The sequence below is a fragment of the Limanda limanda genome, chromosome 13 (assembly GCF_963576545.1).
Source record: "Limanda limanda chromosome 13, fLimLim1.1, whole genome shotgun sequence".
Taxonomy (NCBI): domain Eukaryota; kingdom Metazoa; phylum Chordata; class Actinopteri; order Pleuronectiformes; family Pleuronectidae; genus Limanda; species Limanda limanda.
In genome coordinates, this window is record NC_083648.1 from 5,399,567 (window position 1) to 5,424,259 (window position 24,693).

Genomic DNA, 24,693 nt, shown 5'->3' on the forward strand with positions numbered 1-24,693 from the left:
AGAAAGAAATCTATAATTACACTGACATGAATGTGTTTGAAAGAACCCAAGCACAGAGCGGTGGGAGGCCCTATGGTACTTCGAAGGATTTGCATTTCCATTTTGGGGCTTTTTCAGGGCGAAATTGCTGTAACTTCGGTGTTCGAGGTTCAACCTCCCTCAAACTACATGTGTGTATCAATAGCCCCCCCCCCCCCTACAGACATTCAGATGGTTTTAAGGAATGGGCTTGGCAAAATAACTGAGTAGCGCCCCCTGAAGGGCAGCCCCGGCACTACGATTGGCAGACATCTACAAAAATCTATAGGGACATGTGTCTTTTCATGACAAACAAATAAGTCTCTTAAATAGATATGCTACCCCAAAATGGAAGCCCACCATTTTGACTTTTGATTTTGACTAGTTCTTATTGCTTTCAGTCTGCGAGGCACTTTGTGTCATATTGTTTATGTAAGAAATGAAATCCAAATAAACTGATTGATTGATTGAGATGTTGATAACAGTAACTAAACCTTTTGTATCTTCATATTTCATACACTGCACTGCTGCCTCGCCATTGGTTTACTATATAGAAATAATGAAATGTTTGACAGAAGATCAACTCAGGAATTACACTATTTATTCCTGAATTTATAACCTGATTCAAATTTCATTTCAGGAAATCTGTCTTTGAAAATGTGAATGTTTCATAGAATCAAACATTTACCAGGAACCAGTGAAGTTGAAAATAAATGAAGAGATTGTGATATTTCCTCTTTTTTTATCGCATATATTAACTGAATAAGTGAAATAAAGAACAACGCCAGCCTCGTTGAGGGGCTGCTGCCTGTTCTCGGGTTACTACGGTAAAAAAGTATACAACAAACGGACCAATCAGCGCCGTCCATCCTGCGTAGGGGCCGGGCAGCTGAATGCGGAAGCACCGTTAGCATTGTTAGCCTCATTAGCTTCATCAGCTCCAGACCGATGCTAACACCGCCCTGAATCCTGCGGGAAACAGACGAGTGTTCGCGGCCTGTGGAGTTTCCTTCGCACGCATTTTGCGGTAAGTTTTCTTTTTGCGTGATGTGGTTTTGCCCGCGTCACCTGTCAAAAGTCCTAAGTCATGGAAACACAGAAAACACAAACAAGTGCTGACTAATGTCTCAGGTTAATTCACAGTCTGATGTTGCGTCTTCACTCTGACTCACATCGTCATTCCCTGTTTCCTGGGCTTTATTATATGTTTGTAAATGTTAATATGTGTTTTTACTGTGTATTCTATAGAGTTATGCTTGTGTCATATGGTTTTTAATGCTTGTTACAGATCAAATTGCCAACTTTGGATCAAAATAATAAGAACATAAAGGAAACTAATCTTTTCCAGAGCAGTTTAAAACTTTAATTACATAAGAAAATATGACCTAACATGAAGGAAACTAATCTCCAGACCAACTTAAAACTTTATTACATACATATAGATACAAAAACATTTTTTATTTAACTTATTAGCAATAATAATAATAAACTTTATCTATAAAGCACTTTTAAAATTAGTTTTTAAAGGGCTTCACAGACATACAAACAGAATGAAGAAATTATTGTAAGACAATGTGTAAAATGAAGCAAATAAACGAACAAACGCCTGGTTACAAGTAATATAATAATAAAAACAATCAAATAAAGCGATAAAACAAACAAAGTTAGAAGTTTTTATAATTTTTTTTCTCCTTTCTTTAAACTACCAACAACATTTATCCAAAATTCCAAGTGCTGCAAATTAATTCAGAAATAGCTGCATCACATGTAGAGATACAGATTTAAGACATATGTGGAGCGGTCTGTTAATTTTTATAAGTGCTGTATTTATTCTTATTATTTGTTATAATCTTCTATTTGTTTGAGCAAATATGCGATTAAATATTTTGTCTACAAAATGTCACAGAAAAGTGAGTAATGAAAGAATAATTTCCAGCAGCTCCAAAAATATCTCTTCAAATGGTTTATTCCTCTGATCATCATATGCACTTAAGAACTTATAATGCTTTAATATTTGTGAAGCTGAACTTTGCATGTAAAAGGATTTAAAACAATCAATTCTCTCTCAGTCAAAGAGTTGGCACCGAGATGAGTTTATTGTGTGAAACAAGTCCTTTCTTGTTGTTTAATTCTTTGCTGATTTGTTTTTCTACTGTTCTACAGATTTTCATAGTGTGTTACACATTTTTCCATACACTTCATGCATTATGTTTCTGCTGGTGTCTAATGAAACAGTGTCGGGCCTTGTGCTCTGACTGATTCCAGACTTTGCTCTCTCTTTATTATGGAGTCTATCAGCGGAGCAGCACTCCCTCAGCTACAGTAGGACAATGCTTAGTCAAACAGTGGAAGGAATGCCGCTGAGCTGCTTATCTCAGCACCTCGTCCCGTCTGGGATTGTGAGGGTTCTGTGATCGAGAGGAGAGGCTCAATCTCTCTGCGGCCTTTGATGGATGGATGGATGGATGGATGGATGGATGGATGGATGGATGGATGGATGGATGGATGGATGGATGGATGGATGGATGGATGGATGGATGGATGGATGGATGGATGGATGGATGGATGGATGGATGGATGGATGGATGGATGGTACTTTATTCATCCCCGAAGGGAAATTATATGTTGTCATAGCAGCTGGTACATTTGAATACAATAAAATACGAAAATACAATACAATAGAATAAAATAAAAAATATTGAGGTAGAAAGAATAAAAAAAAACAGAAGCACAAGATAAAATAAAATAGGTAGAGAAGGTGCAGTGGCAAGATGATGGTAATAGTACTGATGATATGATGGTAATGTTATTGTAAGACAGTATATAAGAATAGTACAGTATATAGTATAGAATATAACATAATATATATTTATATATGATAGTAATTATGCCAATATAAAAGCAGTATATAGTAATAATGGCAGCAACAGTATATATAATAGTAATAGTGATATAATAATATCACTTCTGTTCCGTGTGTTTCTCTGCAGAGATGAGGGCCCTGACTTTGCAGCCGGTGAACGTGGCTCCAGCGGAGCAGCCGGCCACATGTGGGAGGAGTTTGTGCTCCAACTATGCTCCTCTGAGTCTGGAGAATAAGATCTTAGCTCAGACCTCCCTGCAGATGTCCCAGCCCTCCTCCTGCGCCTCTCTCCAGCCCTCCAGTCTCTCCTCCACGTCATCCTCCCTCCTCTCCTGCACTTCCCTCTTGCCCTCCATCACCTCTTCCCTCCTCAGCACCCAGAACAGGCTCCTCACTAGTGATTCACCTCGTTTCTCCTTTTCCCTGACCTCCTCCATCCCTGCTGACTCTCTGCTGCCCACGTCCCTGCCCAGCGGCGCTCTGCTCACCCGCTTGGCTCAGCCTCCATCATTCCAGCATCCCGGTCTGGGGGAGCAACAGAAGAGCGATGTCGGAGGAGACGTTGGCGGAGAGGAAATATCTGAGGAGATGCAGACCAGTTCTGACTGGAACATTGCGGTACATGAAATCTTCTTCATGTTTTTTGATTTGTGTCATCTTACCTTGGCTGTTAATACAATCTTATTTGAAATACTTGCTAAACACCATTCATGATACATCAAATTTCTTAGTATTGCTGTTCTAATGGGGATTCTTCTGCTTCAGCAGGAGTCTGAAGAATATGAGAGTAGTTTTGAAGAGGAGGAGGAGGATTTTGTTTGCTCCACTGTGGAATTACCTTCCCTGGAAACAGACCCAGTCAGCCAGGAAATCCAACCTGCTGCCATCACACAGGAGGAGTTTCCTGTGTTTGATAGAGGAAATGAAAAATTTGAGGAGGACCTGAAGGACAAAAAGGTAGAAGAAACTATTTATGATTCCAGTTTGACATATTCTCCTTTTCTTCATCGGTTCCCTGCACCAGTGCCATCAAACCACATTAATCTGTGCTTATTTTTATTCTGTAGTTACACGCTTCTTTGTCGTTCTGTCTGTTGCTCAGTATCTCCTGCTGAATGCGGTGTGCTGCTCCCTGGTCATTAAGAATACACCTCCAGGTCAGGACACCTGGGACGCAGAGGACAGTGTTTGGACCAACATCACAAACCTGGCAAAGGACATTTGTGCCCACGACCCAGAGTTTCTTCTGAAGGTGTGTACACTTTACATGTCTGTTTGTTTGAGTCTGTATATTAAGGCATTTTTTGTTTGTGCACTGTAGCTCCTGAACTTCTATTTTTTCTAAACCCTGATAGATATCAGTCCTCTAAGATAAATCAGGTCTATTAAGTCAAGATCCATGAATTATTCCTTGAAAATATCTAACCTATTTCACCCTATTTCGCAGAAAGAAAGTAGCCCATGTCCCATCCTTCCACCAAGTTTCGTGGAAATCCACTTTATACTTATTTTCCCTTCTCTCCTCCAGGTGGCAGTTTATGCTCGACAGGAGCTGAACATTCGCATCACAGCAAACTTCCTATTGGCTCTGGCGGCCAATCAGCCGTCCACCAAGCCTCATGTCCGCAGGTACTTCTGTGCCGCTGTGCAGCTGCCCTCTGATTGGCTGGAAATCGTCCGGATCTACAGCACAGTGAGTATTAGTCAGCCTCCGCAGCTCAGTGGAAACCTGATGCACACAGTTCTGTCTAAACACTACGACTGTGTCTCCAGTGCTTCAGCCACTCCCTGCCGATGTGTCTGAAGAAAGCCATGGCTGACAAGTTCAAGCAGTTCAGCGAGTATCAACTGGCAAAGTACAACACACGCAAGCACCGCTGCAAGCACAGCCCCAAGAGTCGGAAAGGAAAGGTACGGGAACATTCACTGTGTTCTCCATTCGTCTACATATGTCACCAGGCTTAGTTCACCAGATGGTTTCCTCTGTCTCGCCTTCATCATGGTGGTGGAGGCTGTTTCTTTATATATTATACATTGATTTGTCATATAATCAATACGTCGCCATAGATACCATCTTTCTATATAATAATCCATCTAATAATTCCAGTTATGTGTCTTTAGGTGGGTCACATATCTGGAAAGCCCTTCAACTTTTCATGTGTTTTCAAAGGGAGACACTTGAAACAAAATACAACTAATATCGCATCCTTGCTATTGACAGACAGAAAATAGTTAATCAGTTTTCACTGTGGTTAAAAGAGTGAAAAACACTGAAATCTGTTCTTTCTCCCTGAAAATGGAGCGAAACATTGTGTGATTTCTATTTGGGTAAAACCGTCTTTTCTCATAAATAACATCCAACTATCATCTCTTCATCCCTCCATCGTTTGTTCTGTTGATTTTCCAGAAACCAACTGAGGCGCAGCTGAAAATGTGGGCAGACACGCTCAGATCGGAGCCATCTATTCTGAAGAAGTTTGTGAGTCAATGCACTCTTCACATTGTGGTAGTGTACTGCTGCCGAGGCGGTAATGTGTTTGAACTGGTTTGTGTTTGTGTGCGTGTGCAGCTGATGACGGACAAGAAGGTGGTGGATAAAAAGCAGAGTGAGTTCACGATGAAGAAGATGATAAAGAGGCTTCACATCAAAGGACCGGCCAAACACATCATGGCCATTCTGGGAAAAAAGTAAGACACACGCACACACCCCCACACACACACACACACACATACAAACACACTTCACACTGATGACCTCCAGAGATACTGTGACATGGTAAATGTTTCTGAAACACTTTTTATCTCATTTGTTGAAATCCTCTTCACTTCCTGGTAGTCTTCAATAAATAAAGCTGTCTGCAAATAAAAGGAAAAAGTGTCGATTTTTACTTTTTCAACACATTTTAATTTAAGCTCCCAATTTATGATCTATATGTAGCAACATCTTTACGGGAACTGAGAAAGTTGTGTCATTCAGCATTTTTTTCATTCATTATTTATACTCATTCATTATTAAAGATGAAAATGCAGGAGAAAAGGGTCTGGTTTGGATCTCAGAGCAGGAGCTATGTTCATTACTTGGGTCATCTCCTGCCATTTCAAAATGTGACGCTCTCCTGTGTGTGTCAGGTATCCTGCTGACCTGAAGGCCTTCAACCGCAGTGGAATGGAAGGGGTGTGGGAGAGGGAGCGGGCCGGGCAGCGCATGAAGCTCAAAGAGCCGGAGACTTGGGAGCGACTGGTCAGTGCAGAGGGCAACAAGGCCGCCACCTGGGAGAAACTCATAGGTTCGCAAAACATTCACTTCCAGCTTGGCATCACGATTACTGCATCGCACAAAGTTCTCCAGAGCCAATAAATACTGATCCAAAGATGTGTTTTATGTATTAGAAATCACACACATGCACACAACGTGATGATGAATGACGTCCTTTCCCGTACAGATAACAATTCTCTTCCGTTCATGGCCATGTTGAGGAACCTGAGGAACATGATCACTCAGAGCATCAGCGAGGCTCATCACCAGAAGATCCTCAGCAGACTGACAAACAAGGTGAGACAGACGCTCCATAGTGAAAGACTGCAGGAAATCTTTACGCTAGAAAATAACAGTACAGCTGTTATCGGCTGAGAGTTCATTCAGTTCTCTGTAATTTTGTGTTTTTCATGTACTTGCAGAAAGCCGTCATCCAGAGTCGACAGTTTCCTTTCAGATTCCTCGCTGCCTACAAAGTCATCATGGAGCTTCACGCTTTGGGTGAGATACATCAACAAGTGGCTCTAAAACTCTCTGGGTAGCTTTAAAAGAAACAAAAAGGAATAAAGGCAGCGGTGGGTGAAGTACTCGGTTCCTTTACTCAGGTTAGATAACTGGCCACACTTCTGAAAACTCAGAAATTAGTGAGCATACGCAGTTTTTTTTTCGTTTTAAATTAACGCGTTCACCTGGGTGTCACATATCCATCATTGAAGAAGAAACAGGGTTTTAAAGGATCCGATCGGTGGTGTTAATGCCGATGGGATCCATTCCCATTGAAGACAAACGCCAGACTTTAGTGGGTATAAGTTGTTTTTTTTGTCCAGTGGAAAAGGGGCTTAATCCTGCGTAGACGTGTAAATATACATCGAAGAACATCCTGTACACTCTACCTCCTCTTTACCTCTTTACCTCTTTGTCCTTTAGCCTCCACGGCACAGCAAGCGGTTCCCTCAGCACAGGAGATCCTGAAGGGAGTCCTGAAGAAGTTTCCCAAGTGCAAGCGTACCAGGGCTCTGGACTGGGAGACGACTGAGAAGAAAAGGGTGAAGATGACGCTCCGCGTGCCGTTTGTCTATCAGAAGTACAAACTGAAGAAAGAACAGCTTCTCAAGGCCAAGTATGAAAATATCTTCCGTTTTATATGACTGAGCCTCATGGTAGCAGTTAAAATAGTCTGAAGTTGTTTCAGAATGCACAAAAGGACAACTGCATGAAATAAAAGGAAGTGTACTCAGTGATATAATGCACCTTCTTCTGTGTCTTCTGTATCCAGTCAGAGGCAGTTCAGTGTCGATCTGCTGCAGCGTTACCGCGAAGCTCTGGAGACGGCGGTTCAGATCGCCTGCCGTTACAATGTGCCACCGCTCCCAGGTCGGACCGCTGTCCTCCTCTTCACTGACCTGCCAACTAGACGGAACTGGGACCAGAAGCAGGACTTCTGCCTCCCACCAGCATCTGAGGAAAAAGGCAAGGAGGAGGACGACGATGACGATGAGTGGGAGGATGCAGAGGAGGAGGACAGCGAGGACGACAAGGACGACAAGGACGACGAGGACGATAAGGACGGTGAGGACAGCGAGGACGGCAAGGAGGATGAGGAGGAGGAGGTGAAGGAGGAGGTGGAGGAGGAGGAGGAAGAAGAAGATTCCTCAAGCCTCAGGAGGAGGAGGAAGAAGAAGAAGGAGGAGAATGAAGACAAGCTCAGTCCTTCTGTACGTAATGTTTTATTTAAGATTAGCATTAACACATAGGACGTAGGGAAGGAAGTGTTTGACTCGGATCCTAAAATAATTGAGTTAACTAATAACTAACCTCTCCCGGGTTTTAAAGATGATGGAGGTGGCGATGTTGCTCTCGCTGATGATCTGCAGCAGCGCAGAGGACGGCCAGCTCCACTTAGTGGATTATTATCACGGCGAAGAAGCAAAGCTCAAGTCTGACGTCCTTTTGGAAAATGTCAGAAGTGGCATGGATCAAGTGAAGGTTTGGATTTTCTTCTTCTACAGTGTCCAGCTTTGAGAAAGTTTAATAAGATTCCTGCTCATTCACTGTTGTCTGTGTTAATGAATGCTTCTCTTCTCCAGTCATTGCAAAAGGATTCATACCAGGAAAGGGCCAAAGGCTACCTCCACCTCCACAAAGTATTTACCAAGACAAACAAGGTTAGTGGATTTGTACAAACGTATTTTATTTTGGTTCTGCATAATTTCCACCGGGGACGAGGGTCCACTCACTCTGTAAAGGTCTTAACTTTTATGGTTTCAGGTTGATTTTTAATTTCTCTTTATTTATAATCAATATTTTCTTCAATAGACTTATTGAACAACAGATATATATGAAAGTAGAACAGGGTCTTCAGGTGGAGGATGGAACTACAATTTCTTCTATTACAAAGTATCAGGGATCAATAATATTGATCATAACTGATGATTTGTTGATTACTTTGATTTTAAATGATGTAAAAAAGAACAGAATGGCTATTAATACCTATGCCAGAGCCCAATAGTCTTTGAATCCTTTGAGTCCTTGAATTCAATCAGGCCAAATAAAATTGCACACACTCGTAAATATACTCACAGTTCCCTAAATATGTCACACTTTATTCATCAAGATCCAGAATATGGTTCCATAAATACATCCACTGCAAAATGCAACTTCTCAGCCTATGTTCCAACAACACACCTAGGATTTAAAGTTTAGCAGTTTGGTCTGGAACTGCACGTCCAAAAGAACTCGCCTGACCTGCTCTGTAGCTAAATTATGTTTTTCTGAGGAAAAGCCTGAAACATGTTATTTGAGAACTGCTTCTGCAGACAACAGTTCATGTGGCCTTAAAGTTGAACACAGTGCTCATATGCTTTTATGTCTTAGATTGACAACATCATCGTACTGGGTGAACACTCGAATATCGAGTGTAATTTCATAATCAACAACTACGTGAAGGACGTGACCAACAAACCCCTCGTGGTGGAAATCGCCTTATCGGGGTAATGTGTCATTCTTCTGGTATATGTGCCTACATCTCACAGTATATGGAATTTAATATAGCCCAGGTGATCCTTTGTATTAATGAGCATACACGTTTGTTTTTAATGCACAGTTAAGTAAGGTAAGGTTTTTGTTTCCTTCCCTGTTTCTAATGTCCTGTTGGGTTGATTTGTTACAGATACGCAAGACCCTCCACCCACAGGAACCATGTTGTGTTGCAGGGCTTCAGTGAGCAAATACTGAGGTAAAAGGTCTTATTTACATCCCAGAGCCTATTTAGAACATTAGTTTAGATGTAAAGTAGAATTCCCTGAAGGCCTCTTGGGAGGGGTGGACGGATAACTCTGAAACATGGTATGTCAGGAAGCCATGATGTGTTGGGGAAAACACTTTTATATCCATGAGGTCACAGGTAAACTTCCTTTAACAAAGTAGCTCAGGAACAAAAGGAGAGATTGTGACCATATGTCCTTCACTCAAGAGTCATACAACCCTAAAGAGAGTAAATAAGCATTTCATGGACGCTTTCTGTCTTTGGGTTCCAGGTTTGTGGCCGAACGAGGATCTACCAGGCTGATGGACCATGTGGAACATTTGGACAAACTGTACAACGTCCCACCACCAGAGGGAGCAAAAGACCCTCAGAGTGCAAACAGTGTCGTCTCAATTCCTGTCAGCCCCAAGTTAAGGTAAAAATTAATAATTTAAAAACTTGTCTTTAGAACTGTAGTATTAAATTAAATTAAAAAACAAGCTTTTCCAGTACTTTGTTTGTTTTTGTTTCCAGCATCTGAATCTGGTGTTTCCTCTTAAACATTTTAAAAGACATCTCACTTTAAATAAAGACGCCTTTTCCTCACTTCCTTAACACCAGCTCCTTCCTCTGTCGTCAGGTGGCGAGGAGTACGCGTGTTCATCTCCTCCACCTTCAGGGACATGCACGCCGAGCGCGACATCTTGGTGCGGAGCGTGTTCCCGGAGCTCCGGCGCCGTGCTGCGTCTCACTGCCTCTACCTGCAGGAGGTGGAGCTGCGCTGGGGCGTGACGGAGGAGGAGTCGTGCCGAGCCACCGAGCTGTGCCTGTCGGAGGTGTGTCGCAGCCAGATGATGGTGGGAGTCCTGGGGGAGCGGTACGGCCTGGTGCCCCCCAAACCCGTCCTCCCCGACCTGCCACAGCACAGCTGGGTAAGACCTGATGTGACCAGATGAAATATTATATCAAGAAAAAAAAAGTTGTATCAGTCAAAAGCATTATTGTGTTTTTATTTTGTTTTCCGTCTGTGTGCAGCTGGCGACGGCCCCGGCCGGTCTGTCCATCACAGAGATGGAGATACGTCAGTTTCAGGCTCTTTTCCCTGATTCAGCTAACCAGAGAATGTTCTGCTACTTCAGAGATCCCAACATTACCAAGTATGAAGTCAACGAGTCAAGAAATTCACACAAAATCACCACTTCTTTCACACATTATTTGATAGTCTCACTTTTCTCCATTGTTTCTCAGATCGGTTCCGGTGGCCTGGAGATCCGACTTTGCTCCCGAATCGAAAGACGCTGAGTCCAAAATGGCCTCTTTGAAAAGCAGCATCCGAGCCAGCGACGTCAAGGTCACTGAAAAGTGAGTCGAATCATTACAGCAGAGCAGTTTTTATTTTTCCTTCATGTCTTTTTATTAAGCTTTGCAAGGCAGACAGAAAGTACAGTGTTGTTGGAAAGTGTTAAAAAAGCCTCTTATTTTGAAGCCTAATTTAGACTTGCTTACATGGGTTTTGTGAAGTGATATATTTTTGAAAATCAGACTTATATGATAATGAAATGATTAAAATACTCATAATACTAATAATAATATCACTTCAGGTGCAGTAGCTGAGCCTGTGTGTCCGTCTGTGTCTCCTAGTTACCTGTGTGAGTGGGGAGGTGTTGTGGAGGGGAAACCGTATCTGAAAAACCTGGAGGACTTTGGTAAAGCTGTGCTCGACGACCTTTGGATGGCTGTGGTGAAGCAGTTTGTGGAAGTTAGTTACTCTAAATAATGTCTCTTTCATCACCACACCCTTAATAAATCAAACGTTCCCTCATGAAACCATTGAAACGACAAAACTACTGATGAAACTATGATTTACTGGTAAAATTACAAACTATAGAAGTTTATCCAGAGTAATTCGATATCAGCAAGATATTTAAATAATGAACGAAGGGTGATGTTTATAGTGATGTGATTTGCTTTAGATTCTCTAGGGCATGTTGGAGGCATAATGCACATTTGGGTCTATTTGCCTTCAGTAGCTAGAGTCAAATTTCACTCCTGAAACCATTGAAATGACAAAACTACTGATGAAACTATGATTTACTGGTAAAATTACAATCTATACAAGTTTATCCAGAGTAATTTGTCAATAAATCACTAATGCTTTCAGGAGGACGATGAGGCCGAGGCTGCATCAGACGTGACCGAGCAGGAGGTGCACCAGGGGGCGCTGCAGAGGCAGTTCTTCGGCAGAGCGAAGCTGCTGTCCAGAGCTGTGGAGGAGGTGGAGCAGGTCCAGACCAAAGGAGGGGTGATGGTGGTGGACGGAGGACCTGGAGAGGGCAAAACTGTCTTCATGGTAAAATTCCTGAAGACATTCGTGTGTTGATGACAACATGTTGAGGATCATTCGCTTCAGAGAGATGTTTTTAAATGATCTCGGCACAGATTCTATAGACGGTTACTCCTGTGTTTCTCTGTTTCCTCTCAGGCTGCTCTCGCTGACGCCCTCAGGACCAGAGACAAGTCCAAGTCCAACCTGGTCTGTGATGTCGTCTCCTACTCCACATCTGCCAGCCAATCAGCACGCTCTGTCCAGAACCTTCTCCGCTGCCTCGTTCAGTGGTTTAGAAAATTGAAAAACACCGAGAAGAAATCTCCTCTTCCTCACTCATACAAGTGATTCGATTTTGAATTGTCTTCCACTTAGTTAACGTAGTTCCTCATGTTGCAAACGCATTAAAAATGTTTGATTCTATCTTTATTCCGTTCCCAGAGATTTGCTGTCAGAGTTTCACTCCGCGTTGAGCGACGTGAAGCGGAACAAACCTCTGGTGCTGATGGTTGATGGGATGGATGGCGTCCAAGATGGCGGAGGTCAGCTCAACTCTGACTGGATACCACAGCAGCTTCCACAGGTCAGTCAAATAAGACCTAAGGCAACCCCACAGGATAAATAGAGGAGGTGTCTTTAAATAAAAAGTTTCTATACCCATTCTCTTGTCTTTTGTCTCCTGGTAAACTGCTTCAGACTTCAGCCTCCTATCCACACAGATTGCTTTATATGTGTATGTTTAAATCTGCTGTAGTCTAACACGTATTCCCTCTTTCTTGTCAGGGTGTGTGTTTGATCGTAAGCATCACACCTAAAGCGGATCTCTTAAAAACGCTGGTCAAGAGGAGGAGCACTGTCCTGTTCACCCTGGGACAGCTCACCATGCTGGACAGGAGGGAAATCATTCAGAGAGGACTGGAAGCTTTTGGGAAGAAGCTCAGTGACACTGCGTTCAACAACCAGGTTCTTTTTATAGTTGTAATTTCCCCCTACATTGTTTAATCAGTTTTGATTATTTAGATTCTTCCCTAAAACTGCTCTGTGTGTCTGTCCAGCTCCAGAACCTGATAATGAAGAAAGGAGCGATGAGTCCTCTGTTCCTGCATCTGGCCTGTGAAGACCTGAGGAACTTTGCCTCCTTCGATCAGGTCTGATTGAATAAGTTGGTTATTCAATGAGTCTGTTCAATAGATATACAATAGACTTGATTGTAAAATCTTTAGTCATTTGAAAAACTGATCAATTACCTTAAGCACCTTCAAATTAAAATGCTTTTTTCAGCCTTTCAGTTTTCTTTTGTCTTATATGACAGTTAACTGAATGTCTGATATGTTGTATATGTACTACACACATACACACACTGCTAGTTATATGGCTTCATGCACATGGCAGCTCAACCGATTGTCTGGATGATAATGACGTTAGTGTTCTTTTGTCTCAGTTGAAGGAGACCCTGCAGGACCTGCCTGAGTCGCTGAGTCAGTTGGTGCAGCACAACCTGGACAGACTCTGCTCGCAGCACAGAGGCATGCTGGGACTGCGTTGGACCCTGGCCGTCCTCACCGTCAGCCCGACCGGTAAGATCAGTCCAGGAGCTTTTTTAACGTAATCTTCAGCATTATTTTATAACTTTGCTTCTCGTCTATTGTCTCCTCATGATTATTGACTCAATATTTTCTCGTCTTGATCCACAGGCCTGAGGGAGAGAGACTTGTACTCTGTGCTGAACACATGCAATCACCTGTCCTCGCAGGACAGGCAGGTGTCGTGGCAGGACGTGCTTCAACTGTCCAGGACGCCCAAAGGACGCGTTCCCATGGCAACTTTCACCAGTTTAGTGCAGAGTTTACGAAGGTATGAATCCCATATGGTTTCAAAGCAAAGTAATTTCCAGACTAAGGAATATTAGTGTTGGAATTTAAGTTGCTTGTGAAAAAAACAAACAGCCAGTGGACGGAAGTATGTTTTTCCTGCCGTCCTGTTTTTGTAAACAAGATATCTCAATAATGAACGAAGGGTTTAATAGTTATGTGATGTGCTTCAGATTCTAGAGGCGTGTTAGAGGCATGATGCACATTTGGGTCTATTTGGAGACAAATGGAGATTAATCTATTGGATTGGCTTCCTACAGTCTGATTGGTTCGTCTCATTGGCCCAACACGGACGACTTGCTGTCTCTAACGAACCCGGAGGTGCGGCAGAGCTTTGAGGACTTTCTCCTCCCAGCAGAAAGTGACAGGACCAGAGCTCACCTGGTGCTGGCAGGTAGAGTAAAGCACAAGTTGCTTGTTAAGTGTAAAGTCACTGTGGCCGGTTTGATATTTTCTGTTTCCTGTTCCCAGCTCATCTGTGGACACTGGCCGACCCCCAGGAAACCAACTCCTTCCTCCACTGTGAGGCCAACTCCCTCATGCACCTGCCTTCCAACCTGGTGAGTCCCCTCTTGTCACTGGACATCATAGAGAAGTCAGAGTCAAGCTTGTGCGTGAAGCAAATTAAGGAAAACTGTTAAGAGAAATTGTACACATCATAGTATTCATAAAAATAAAAGTACAAATGATTAGAATGTTTTACTGTAGATTAGAACTCTGTAGTTCTTCTATTTGTCTCTGGTCAGATGCAAAGTGGCCAACTGGAGGCGCTCGGTTCCCTGCTCTCCAGCTACTACTTCCTGTATGCTTGTGTGCGCCACGGCCTCCTGCACCACCTCCTGGAAACCTACAGCTTATACGGTGCGTAGATTCCACATGATAAATGTGTACATTTCCTTTAAGTCCTTCACACGTTCTCTTGTGTGCAACTAGATGCATTTAAAATCTTTGGCAGGGCAGGTTAAATGATAATTTAACAAAAAAATCCCAATGATTGTATCCTGTAAAATTTTTCTTTTCCTGCAGATAAGAAGGAGAAGTCTGCCTGCTCCTGTAAGTGCCTGCAAATGGACAGATTCCTGCCAGACGTGTTTTAGTCCTCATACAAGTTTCTCTTTATCCTCGCAGTCGGCGTCCAGGACCATTTAGAGGACTGCTGGAGTTTCCTGCGGCGTCACGCCTCCCTGCTCTCGTCCTGCCCGCCTCTGTTCATCCAGCAGGCCTTCAACGAGCCCCCTCAGACCTCTGCTCACATCTGGGCCCAAGGCATGGTGGGAAAAGGAGGCATCAGGGTAGTCGAGTGTCTGAACAACAAAGATCAGATTGATCAAGACACCAGGTAAACACATTGTGCGAGAGATGTTCCCCCGAATCCCCTGTCAGTCTCTTATCTGTTGAACTTTGTTTGATTAGATTGTGATGAACATTAACAGAAAGTTGCCGGTGGTCTTGTGTGTTTCACCGCAGTGAGCTGGTGTCGAGCTTCTCCTCTGATCCCACCTGTTTGGATGTGAGTCCGGATGGAGAGCTGATGGTGGTCGGTACCGGTCAGGGAACGCTGCATTTTATCAACGCACAGACGGGACAGGTATGAACACAACTTTCAAAGAATCCTAATCTTGTTTGCCTCCCACCTGATGCTCTTCATCCTGTCAGATTCTTGTTTAGTGGCTCGTTGGTACCAAACAAACATAAACTCTGACATTCAGTGTGTTTACATGCTTTACAATCCAATTCTCTGGGAATCAGTGTGTCAGGATTTTAACGTCTGAGCTAAATAACTGATTACTTTCTCTCCTGGCTGTGAACAGAAGGTGAAGTCGCTGGTGAGCAGCTGTGACGGCATCTCCAGCTGCGTCTTTCTGAAGGACGGACATCTTGCTACAACCTCCTTTGACGGACGAATAGAGATCTGGGAAATCCAGACCGGCTGCAGGTGAGAGGAGGGAGAATTAGGAATCTACAGTCAGGTCAATGAGACTTAAACTGATTTGTGCTTCCTCTTCTTGCAGGACTGCTCTTATTAAGGGCCACGCGAATGTGATAACAGCGAGTGATATCTCTGCAGACCATAGGCACCTGGCAACTGTGTCTCTGGACTTCATGCTGAAAGTTGGTCTCAAACAAATCACCTTCCACTTTGTTGTTGTCATTTTTCATTTCATTGTGTAGTTTTTTTGTTAATTTGTCACTGAAACAGTCATTGTTGTCTTTGCTTTATCATTTGTCCCACATGTTTTCTGCTCATCAGGTGTGGTCCGCCACTCAATGTCATGAGGTGGCAGTGCTGACCAGCCCCAGCCCCATGAACTGTGTGACCTTTGACCCTGAGGATCGCCTGCTGGCTGCTGGTTGCTGGGATGGAAAAGTGATCGTGTGGAACTGGCTTCAGAATGATACTCAAACTGTGAGTCACCTTGAGGAGAAATCTCAAACACACGTTACCTGTTTAAGGAGCTAAAGTAATCTTGATGCTCACTCCACCATACAACAAAATTAAAACCCATATAGATTTATGTGGACCTTTTGTAATTGCTATTTCTCTCTCTCTGTCCGTTTGTGTTCCTAGTCCCTGTGTGGTCACCAGCGCTCTGTGCGCAGCGTCTCCTTCTCCTCCTCCTCCTCCATGCTCTGCTCTGGCTCGATATCCGGAGAGGTCAGGGTGTGGTCGGTGCCCACCTCCACCTGTGTGGGATGTTTCCAGGCTCACCACGGGGCCACAGAGGTCCTCACCTTCCTGGATGAAGGAGCCATGCTGCTCACCGGCGGCTCCGATCACATGGTGAGACATCGCTGCCTCTGCACACTGAACCTGGATCATTATGCCCGATTTCTTTTTCATCCATCAATTACTCCCTGAAAAATCTGTGTAAAAAAAATACTTGAAAATGTTTTCTTTTCTGAATTTGCATCAAATAGAGAATCAATGTCAGTCGAGTGCTGCTTTTTTATTCTCACTCATTTTGAATCCCTGGAGATACAAGGATCTATACTGTCGCTATCTGTGTCTTTCTGTGATCACATAGTTTCTGGTTCCATTAGATTAATATTACGACTTCAGGAAACTGTGGTAGATTTGCTCTTTAAAGTTTTCTGGGTCATCTCCTGAGGAATCTATTTTCTTTGGGTCTTTTGCAGCTGCAGCTCTGGTCAGGAGGACTCGGACGTTCTGTCACTGCACTAAAAAGTGACAATGTAAGCTCCTATTTCTCTTTTATAATAAAGCATAACCTTTCCAAATTTATGTCACACAGTTAATCTCAGTTTATTTTATCATGTCATAGTGTAAATAAACAATAATCTAATATCCACAACCTGAAACTGTGTATTTTTATACTGAATAGTGAACTTTCTCTTCATATCCCTCAAATTATTCCACAGTGTGACCTGGAGCCTCCTCAGAAGAAGCTCAAGACCGTGAACCCACATTCAGCAGCGCTGTGTGTGGCTGTGAATGGAGACTACGCTGCTGTGGGTTACCATGGTGAAGGCATCAAACTCTTCAGTCTGGACTCAGGTGTGTGTCACGCCAGCAGGAAAATTATATTTGTAAAATCTCCTCCCTGCAAGACACATTGCTGCCTGAACAAGTAGAGATCTGTGGATGACGGCTTCGAGGTATTTTTACACGTACACAAACCATAAAGGATTTCATGTCACCGTAGGTAAGACGATTTGGTCGTCCAGGGACCTCGATGTGTCCATCCTGTGCCTGCTGTGGGTCGCTCTGGACGCAGAGCAGACCAAACCCGAGCTGCTGGTGTCCGGAGGGAGCGACAAACATCTGAGAGTCTGGAGGAGAGAAGAGGGAGAGGAGGGGACGTTCGGGGGCCTGGGAATGGTGGGAACGTTGGGTGTGCAACCAGGTGACATCCTGGCACTAGCTCAGAACTCTACTTACCTGGCGACAGCTTCAGGTAAGAATCCCTGAGGGCTATGAATGTGTGTATGTCAGGTAGACGGTGCTTTCAACCGATTTGTTCCATTGTTTACTCTTCTCTGTTTCCCTTTTAACCAGATAACTTCACCATTGCTTTGTGGCTGTTGAGCGATTTGTCCGTTGGCTCCTGTGTGGAGCCTCATGTGTTGCTGAGGGGCCACAGAGGAGGAGTCACCTGTTTGGCCTTCAGTCCCGACGGTGGACAGCTACTCTCCGGCGGAAAAGATACGGTACAAAATTTACCAGATTGTATTTTTAACTGTTTGTATGCAAGGATGTCAAGCTGGTTATATGATACAGATCCTTCGTGATCCCTCGGGTTCAGTCTTGATTTCATTTGCTTGAAATATAAATATCAAAAGAGAAGATACTGTTATGAGACAATGATGCTGGATATGAACCCAAATTAAACATCTGACCTGCTGTGTTGTAACTGTTGTTTCAGGCTCTGATGGTGTGGGACATGAACCCGTCACCTCCTGTTCTCTCTAAGTCCCTCCCTCACTCTCACAGAGACTGGATCACAGGCTGCGTTTGGACTCCAGACTGTGTGGTGAGTGCACGTATCCTGAAGACACTAAACGAAACCTGTGTCCTCCACCTCGTACGAGTGGCGTCTGAAACTTGTCCTCATCCTGTCTCTTTCCAGATCAGCACGTCAAACGATGGCAGACTTTGTTTGTGGGATCTGCAGACGGGCAAACAACTCAGAGAGATCTCCTGGAGGAGTGCTCTGACCTCTGTCTGCTGTCTGGTGAGAAAATCACACAACTGGCTACCAAAGAAAATAAGCACATCTTCTCTTTTTTACCCTAAGAATAATCAAAATAGCAGGGGCGTCGTTAGGCCTGTTTTAGGGGGGCTGAAGCCCCCCTAAAATGTTCTTCAGCCCCCCCAAATAATTTTTGGGATTTATTTTTTAAAAAATGTAAAAAAAAAAATTTGTAATTAAACTTTTGCTTTACACGTGGACAAGTTATTTATAACTCTAACATGCTACATATGTGAGTGCGTTTCTGCTTTGTATGTTTTCTCCCACTTCAAATTACAATCCAACAGCCTCTCATCATACTTTACAATAAAAGAAGGGCACTAGGACCTTGGGGAGTCTGTATCGCTGCTTCGCTGGCTTTCTCACTCTGCCAAGTAACGTCTATCATCAAGACAGCAGGATTACAGCCAAGGAGTTTAGCTCATAGTAAATGATGCACAGGGTGAAAAATATAAGTACAGGTAGTTACAGAATATGGCTATCTGTAGTTGTTAACGATTGTTACCTGCTTAAATTTAGGTTTACTTGAGGCAAATGAAAGGGAATATTGTAATGAGCTATGTTAACACTAAGCTAGCTAGCTAGCTATTTTGTTAGAAAATGTCTCCAGTGAGCAAGAGTGTGAACGAGCAAATTTGAAATGTAAGAAATAACTATCGACAGCTCTCTATTCTTTGCATTAGTATCTATCTCTAGTATTTTAAAACAATAATATCAGTGCCTATAGAATGTTGTTGTTTATAATCAGTTAATGCTAGTGAAAAATAAATGTCATAGTGTCCCTCATAACGCTATTGTACCGGTATATCATCCAATTCATTGACCAGATGGATATAAGAAGATTCTTTAGCAGAGGTGACAGATAACTTCTGTTATCTTATACTGAATGAATGCAAGCAAAGATACAGAGAAAAATCACACTCTTTCTGATTGAACCAATCTACGAACTGTCTGAAACAATGGATATCCGCAGCCCCAAATGAGCCCAAAAAAAATTAGCGCAAACATTCAGCATCCTTAGGGGCTAAGCCCCCCCTTTCTTTCAATCCTAGAAACGCCCCTGCACAATAGTAATAAAGTTGATAATGTACAGTGAAGAAATGTCGTATTTTCTTTCTCCGTGTTGACTGTCTGTGTTCCTTCCGTCTGCAGGGACCGTACGTGATCGCCGGCTGTGCAGAGGGAGCTCTGCATGTGTGGAGCTGGGAAACCAACATAGAAATCGGCCACATCTCTGCTCACAAGCAGCGAATACACCACTGCTCTCTCCTCACAGACACAGGTGAGTCGATCTGTGCACGTTCTTCTGTGTTTTCTGCTTCTTATATTGAAACTTACTCTTTTTCCAAACTCTTGCCTTTGATTTAAGACAAGACCAAAGAAGTCAACCCAGAGGAAATGACTGTTCTCACTGCATCTGATGACGGCACAGTGCAGCTCTGGAAACCACTACAGGTCTGTCAGTCAAAATACAAGGCTCTGAAGTTTATATCATAATTCTGTCATTTTATTTCATGTCCGATTTGAACCATTCATGTTTTCTCCTCTGTTTGGAAGTTCAAATCTCCCATTATTGTTGGTGCAAGACTAGTTTACGATCAATTTTTTCTCATTTTTCGTTCTAGTCTAAGTGCACAGGACATTGTCATTTATCTTACCGTTTTTCCTGTCCTCTTCTTCCCTCCTCTTCTTCTCCCTCTCCTCTCCTCTTCTCTTCCTCCTATTCCTCCTCTTCTTCCTCTACGTACAGATGCAACACTTCAACAGCTTCCTGGGTCACAGCGGCACGATTCATGGAGTCGTCCGCAAGCGAGGAGTCCCAGAGTTCCTCACTGTGTCTGAAGACTGCTCGTTGCGAAGCTGGACATGGACGACAAGTAATACCGTGTATTCTGCCTCTGTCTAATTTAGAAAGACATTACATAATGAGATCAAGATAGGAGACTGTTGTGCTGTTATAAGCTGAAGTATGGTTGAAACGCCTGGTCGCCTGTATCAAGAAGGATTATTACAGTGCAGTTTATTTGCTGCTGATTTCTTTTTGGAGCCTGAAGCTTGTTGAAACTGTCCTCACCTGTGTGTTGTTTGTTTCCTGCTCAGAGAGTCTTCTCCGACACTCGGACCCCATCACAGCTCTGTGCTTCTCTCAGAACGCCGATTTGTGTCTCGCTGGTTATACATCCGGTTTGCTGGAGATGTGGCAGCACAACGCTGTGGTTTGCCGCAAGCAAGTAAGGAAAAGCACAGGAAAAGGGAGTTGTACATCACGCGTACATGTGTCTTTGTGTTTGTGTAATGACGGAGTGTGTCTGTTTGTGTCAGGCTTCAGACAGCAGCGTCACAGCAATCTGCTCCTTGCCTGACGGACAGTTTGCTGTGGGCAACTCAAAGAATGATGTGGATGTGTGGAAGCTGGTGTGGAATCAACAGCACAACAGTGGAAGGTAAACGACGACAAAACAGTTACACTACAAGCTGCCATACAGGACCTGACATCCTCCATTTCGTTATTTTCAACCTATAAATAACCAGACGTTATGTATATATGTAATATATATGTAATTCTCAATTACGTCTGGGGAAACTGCACAAGAAAGCAAAATATAGAGTAAAACAATAAATTCCCTTGTATTGATTCCAGCAAATGTAATTCTGGAGTCTTAAAGTAAGAAAAAATTGATTTATTTACATTTTCATTCCTTGAATTTATACTTGATACTTGAAAGTAGCAGCAAGCTTTTGGATTAATATGGATTAATAGTAATACCTTTACTGACATATATAACATTACAGAATGTAACCACCAAAATGCTGCTCTTCCTTTTTCTGGGGAATTCAGACCAGTTTCTGACTCTACATACAATTCTGTTGTATATCTTTTTTTATCCAGATGATCTATGCTTTTATTAATTTGATAATTTGTGTTTTTTATTGGATTATCTATTAAATCTTAAAAAAGTAAATAATACAAGTTTATAGTCTTTGAGATTTTTTAAGAAATAGCTTGATTTCAGTGTAATGTAAATCCAGGGGAGCCTCAGAACATCAGCAGTGCAGTTGACAACAATTCTAACTTAACTTAATCGTGTACTTCTAGTGAATAAGTGTAATAAATGCATTCTACACACTAACTAACTCTATTCTGTGTTTTCTGTTGTTATGTCAGTCTGGTGAAGACGACCACGTACACAGTGGAGTATCCTCTGGTCAGCCTCTTCTTCTGCTCGTCCCTGATCGGTGTGTCCAGCAGCGGCTTAATATTTGACATCACTAACGATAGGGAGGGAATATGGAGGTAACGACCTGCATGTTGTACAGCACCAACCAAAATCTGCATCCAGGCTTCTACTGAGTCTTTGTCCAAGTTGCTTGAAGCTGATGATGACGTTTTCCTTGTTGAATTGACAGAATATTAAAGTTAATGTACTAATTGTAAATTAGCTGAACCTGACAAATACTGTAGATTAAGTGAACAGTTTTATGATTCATTTCATAGTTCGGTTTAATTTACACAGGTTCTATTTCTTACTTATACACCGCACGCTTTTCTTTTTAACCTCCAAGGTTTTAAAAATGACAAAATAACATTTAAAAGCTCCTTTTGTGTTTGTGTCCGTGCAGCTGGTTCAAACGTGTCCGGTTCCTGGGTGTAAACCGTAACAGCGAGATGAGCGTGTGGCTGGTGGGCGAAGAAAAAGGAGAAGTTCGCATCGGCTTCATCGTGAGTTTCACCGAATCTGAGTCTCATATCCTCAATATCATTGTTTTACATGAAGCATACTTGTCACTGTCTTCACTCTTTCTAGAGCTTAAGAGCAACAATTAAGATAAATCATTTAAGAAGACTAAAAATATTACGTATCATAAGTATTATATCATATTAAATATCATATTAAATTGATTGGACCGCACAATATGTAATCTTAATACAAACATATCTTAGTATCAATATTAAGAAGTTTGCTCTGGTTTTCAGGATCATACTAGCTTTGAAAACAAAGACATTGTGCTAAATAGATTTTCTTTTCTTCCCATATAAAAACCAAAAGACCAGTTTACTTTTCCTTTCCTTTGTTGATGGGTGATTATGTCCTCTCTGTCCTCAGTTTACCATGGGCCCCAAAATTGAACTCAGCTCTGCTTTCAACTCGATGATGTTAAGGGTTGAGCAGGAGGAGGATGAGGAGGAGGAGAGGAAGAAGAGGGCAAGCCCAGTAACAGCTGTAACAATGGACAGAGGTACAAATATGACCACTATATTCAACTGATTATAACTATTATTATACAATTCCACCTCTGTATGTGGCAGCATTGTATTCATACGTTTATATATGTTGATTTTTTTTTTTTTTTTCCAGAGTTCATTGTATGTGGAGACATGACGGGAAACATGTGGTTCAACATGACTTCAGATGTTTCAATATGGACCAGCAGGAAACCTGTAAGAGACTCAGCACTCAGAAGTGCTTGTTTTCATATGTGGTGGGAAATCACCAAGTACATTAACCAATGATTTCAGCATTTAAAACATTTAAATGACAAGCTCAGTGATTTTGACTCTGCAAGGAAATGAAGGCAAAATCTGAAATTATTGTGCGTCCCTTTAAACTGTACTTTTTGTCTTAATCTTTTGTTTTCTTAATGATTTTAATGATGTTTAATTGTCAGGCTCACGATGACAGGATCAGTGTGCTGAGACTCACTGACAGCACCATCATCTCTGCCTCCTACGACAAGACGGTGAAGCTGTGGGACAGAACCACTGAGAAACAGGTACGACACAGTCTGGTGATGTTCTGTGGTTTTTTAGTTTTGTCAGTGACCCAAATAAAAAGACCAAAACCACACACACACTGCTGTAAACAGTCAGTGGACGAATATTTGTTTATCCAGAATATGTTTCAATGCATTTGTTCCTCTGCTCTTTGTGCTCTTCTCTGTCTCCATCCTCCTCTGTCTCTCTCCTCCTCTCTCTCTCCCTCCTCCTCTCTGTCTCCCTCCTCCTCTCTGTCTCTCTCCTCCTCTCCGTCTCTCTCCTCCTCTCTGTCTCTCTCCTCCTCCAGGTGGGCATGTTTGTGTGCGGTGGTCCTGTCCTGGCTTTGGAGGTGAATCCAGACAAACCCACTGAGCTGGTTTGTGCCGACGGACAAGGAAAGCTCTACTTTCTCTCCTGGAAGGAATAATGCACGAAAAACACTTAATCGCTAAACTAACCAAAGATTATAGAAAATACATATACACAGCTTTTTTTGTTTTGTTTGTTTCAATGGTGGTAACGTGCAATGAAAGGGAACATCTATGTTTCAGTTGTAAAGCTCTAATTATATTATGTTTACATGTGCCTTTGATTTATATGAAGAAAACTTCAGATATAAGAAAATATAAGATACAAGTTTAAAATATATCAAGCTCTAAAAATATTATCTTTTGTTTTATGGGAGCTAAATATATGCATGCTTATTTTGGAAAATGTAATTGAAGGAATATAAGAATGTGGGATATCAACCATTCAAGGTTCAATGGGTTTACCGACCATGAACGATATTTTCTTTGACAATAAAGTATTTGCACTGTGTTGTTTGCTTTGGTCTAAGAATTAAAAACATAAAAATACATTGTCCAATCTGTCTTTTACCTGGAGTTAAATTAAAGTTGTGGTATTTTTGTCAAATTCCGTATGAATGAGAGAACGATGCCCAAACAATCACTGAGGGGAACGTGTAAACACAGCTTATCATCAAATGCTTTTACAGCTCTGGTATCTGTCAGATTATGAACCATCATAAAACACTAAAGTAAACAATACAGGTCATAATGTGAAAAGATCAAATGAATACAATAAGGCTTCTCACTTTGAATGTCTGTGATTAAACCATAAAAGTATTAGAGATGCAAACCTTATTAGAACCATTAAAATAAAGTTGACCTCATGAAACCACACGCAGGTCACTAGGATCAATGAAACGATTTATTCTATTGCTTTTGTTTTTCTAATTTGACCTATTTATCTTACTTAGTCGTATCTTACTCTTTTTTATTTTGTCTCATCTTAAATATTTTAGTTTTATCTTATTTTAATTTATTTTGTCTCGTCTCAAAAGGTTCACATCCATTTAGAATATCAAAATGATATTTAAGTAATTTACTTATTGCACCTCTGGCCAACACATCTTTTATTTCCTGGTTATCCCTGAACGCAGCATCAGCCTCCTCCCTGGGCCTGCAGCTCAGGTGAGACGGACACGCCCACTGTCATGGCGGACAACACACAGGTGTTAACCATAGACTAAAGGGTGTTAACCTATGGTGTTAACAGAGGAGACTTCTTCATGAAAACACGTAACACACACATTCACAAACACACACAGGGAACACACTCTCAGGTAACACCCACACATTTAAA

The 24,693-nt window shown here is 42.3% G+C and overlaps 1 protein-coding gene across 1 annotated transcript; it reads left to right on the plus strand.

Annotated features, from left to right (window-relative positions):
• Positions 1-959: 959 nt before the first annotated feature.
• Positions 960-23,903, plus strand: tep1 (telomerase-associated protein 1). Its single transcript, XM_061084187.1, has 56 exons — positions 960-1,045; positions 3,009-3,499; positions 3,650-3,838; positions 3,984-4,133; positions 4,410-4,574; positions 4,655-4,792; positions 5,289-5,360; positions 5,451-5,569; positions 6,011-6,168; positions 6,325-6,434; positions 6,560-6,638; positions 7,065-7,257; positions 7,414-7,852; positions 7,971-8,123; positions 8,225-8,302; positions 9,012-9,127; positions 9,307-9,372; positions 9,674-9,817; positions 10,022-10,313; positions 10,417-10,538; positions 10,630-10,743; positions 11,023-11,140; positions 11,543-11,731; positions 11,864-12,051; positions 12,149-12,290; positions 12,491-12,670; positions 12,763-12,855; positions 13,149-13,284; positions 13,402-13,561; positions 13,839-13,972; positions 14,050-14,138; positions 14,325-14,439; positions 14,605-14,631; positions 14,707-14,917; positions 15,046-15,166; positions 15,390-15,514; positions 15,591-15,690; positions 15,830-15,985; positions 16,148-16,360; positions 16,717-16,773; positions 16,960-17,095; positions 17,244-17,495; positions 17,597-17,748; positions 17,964-18,071; positions 18,168-18,272; positions 19,443-19,572; positions 19,660-19,745; positions 20,041-20,167; positions 20,391-20,521; positions 20,613-20,734; positions 21,457-21,585; positions 21,912-22,011; positions 22,397-22,529; positions 22,649-22,731; positions 22,959-23,063; positions 23,354-23,903. The coding sequence occupies exons 2-56, from the start codon at positions 3,011-3,013 to the stop codon at positions 23,471-23,473; spliced, it is 7,959 nt and encodes a 2,652-aa protein (XP_060940170.1). The 5' UTR covers positions 960-1,045; positions 3,009-3,010; the 3' UTR covers positions 23,474-23,903.
• The last annotated feature ends 790 nt before the right edge of the window (positions 23,904-24,693 follow it).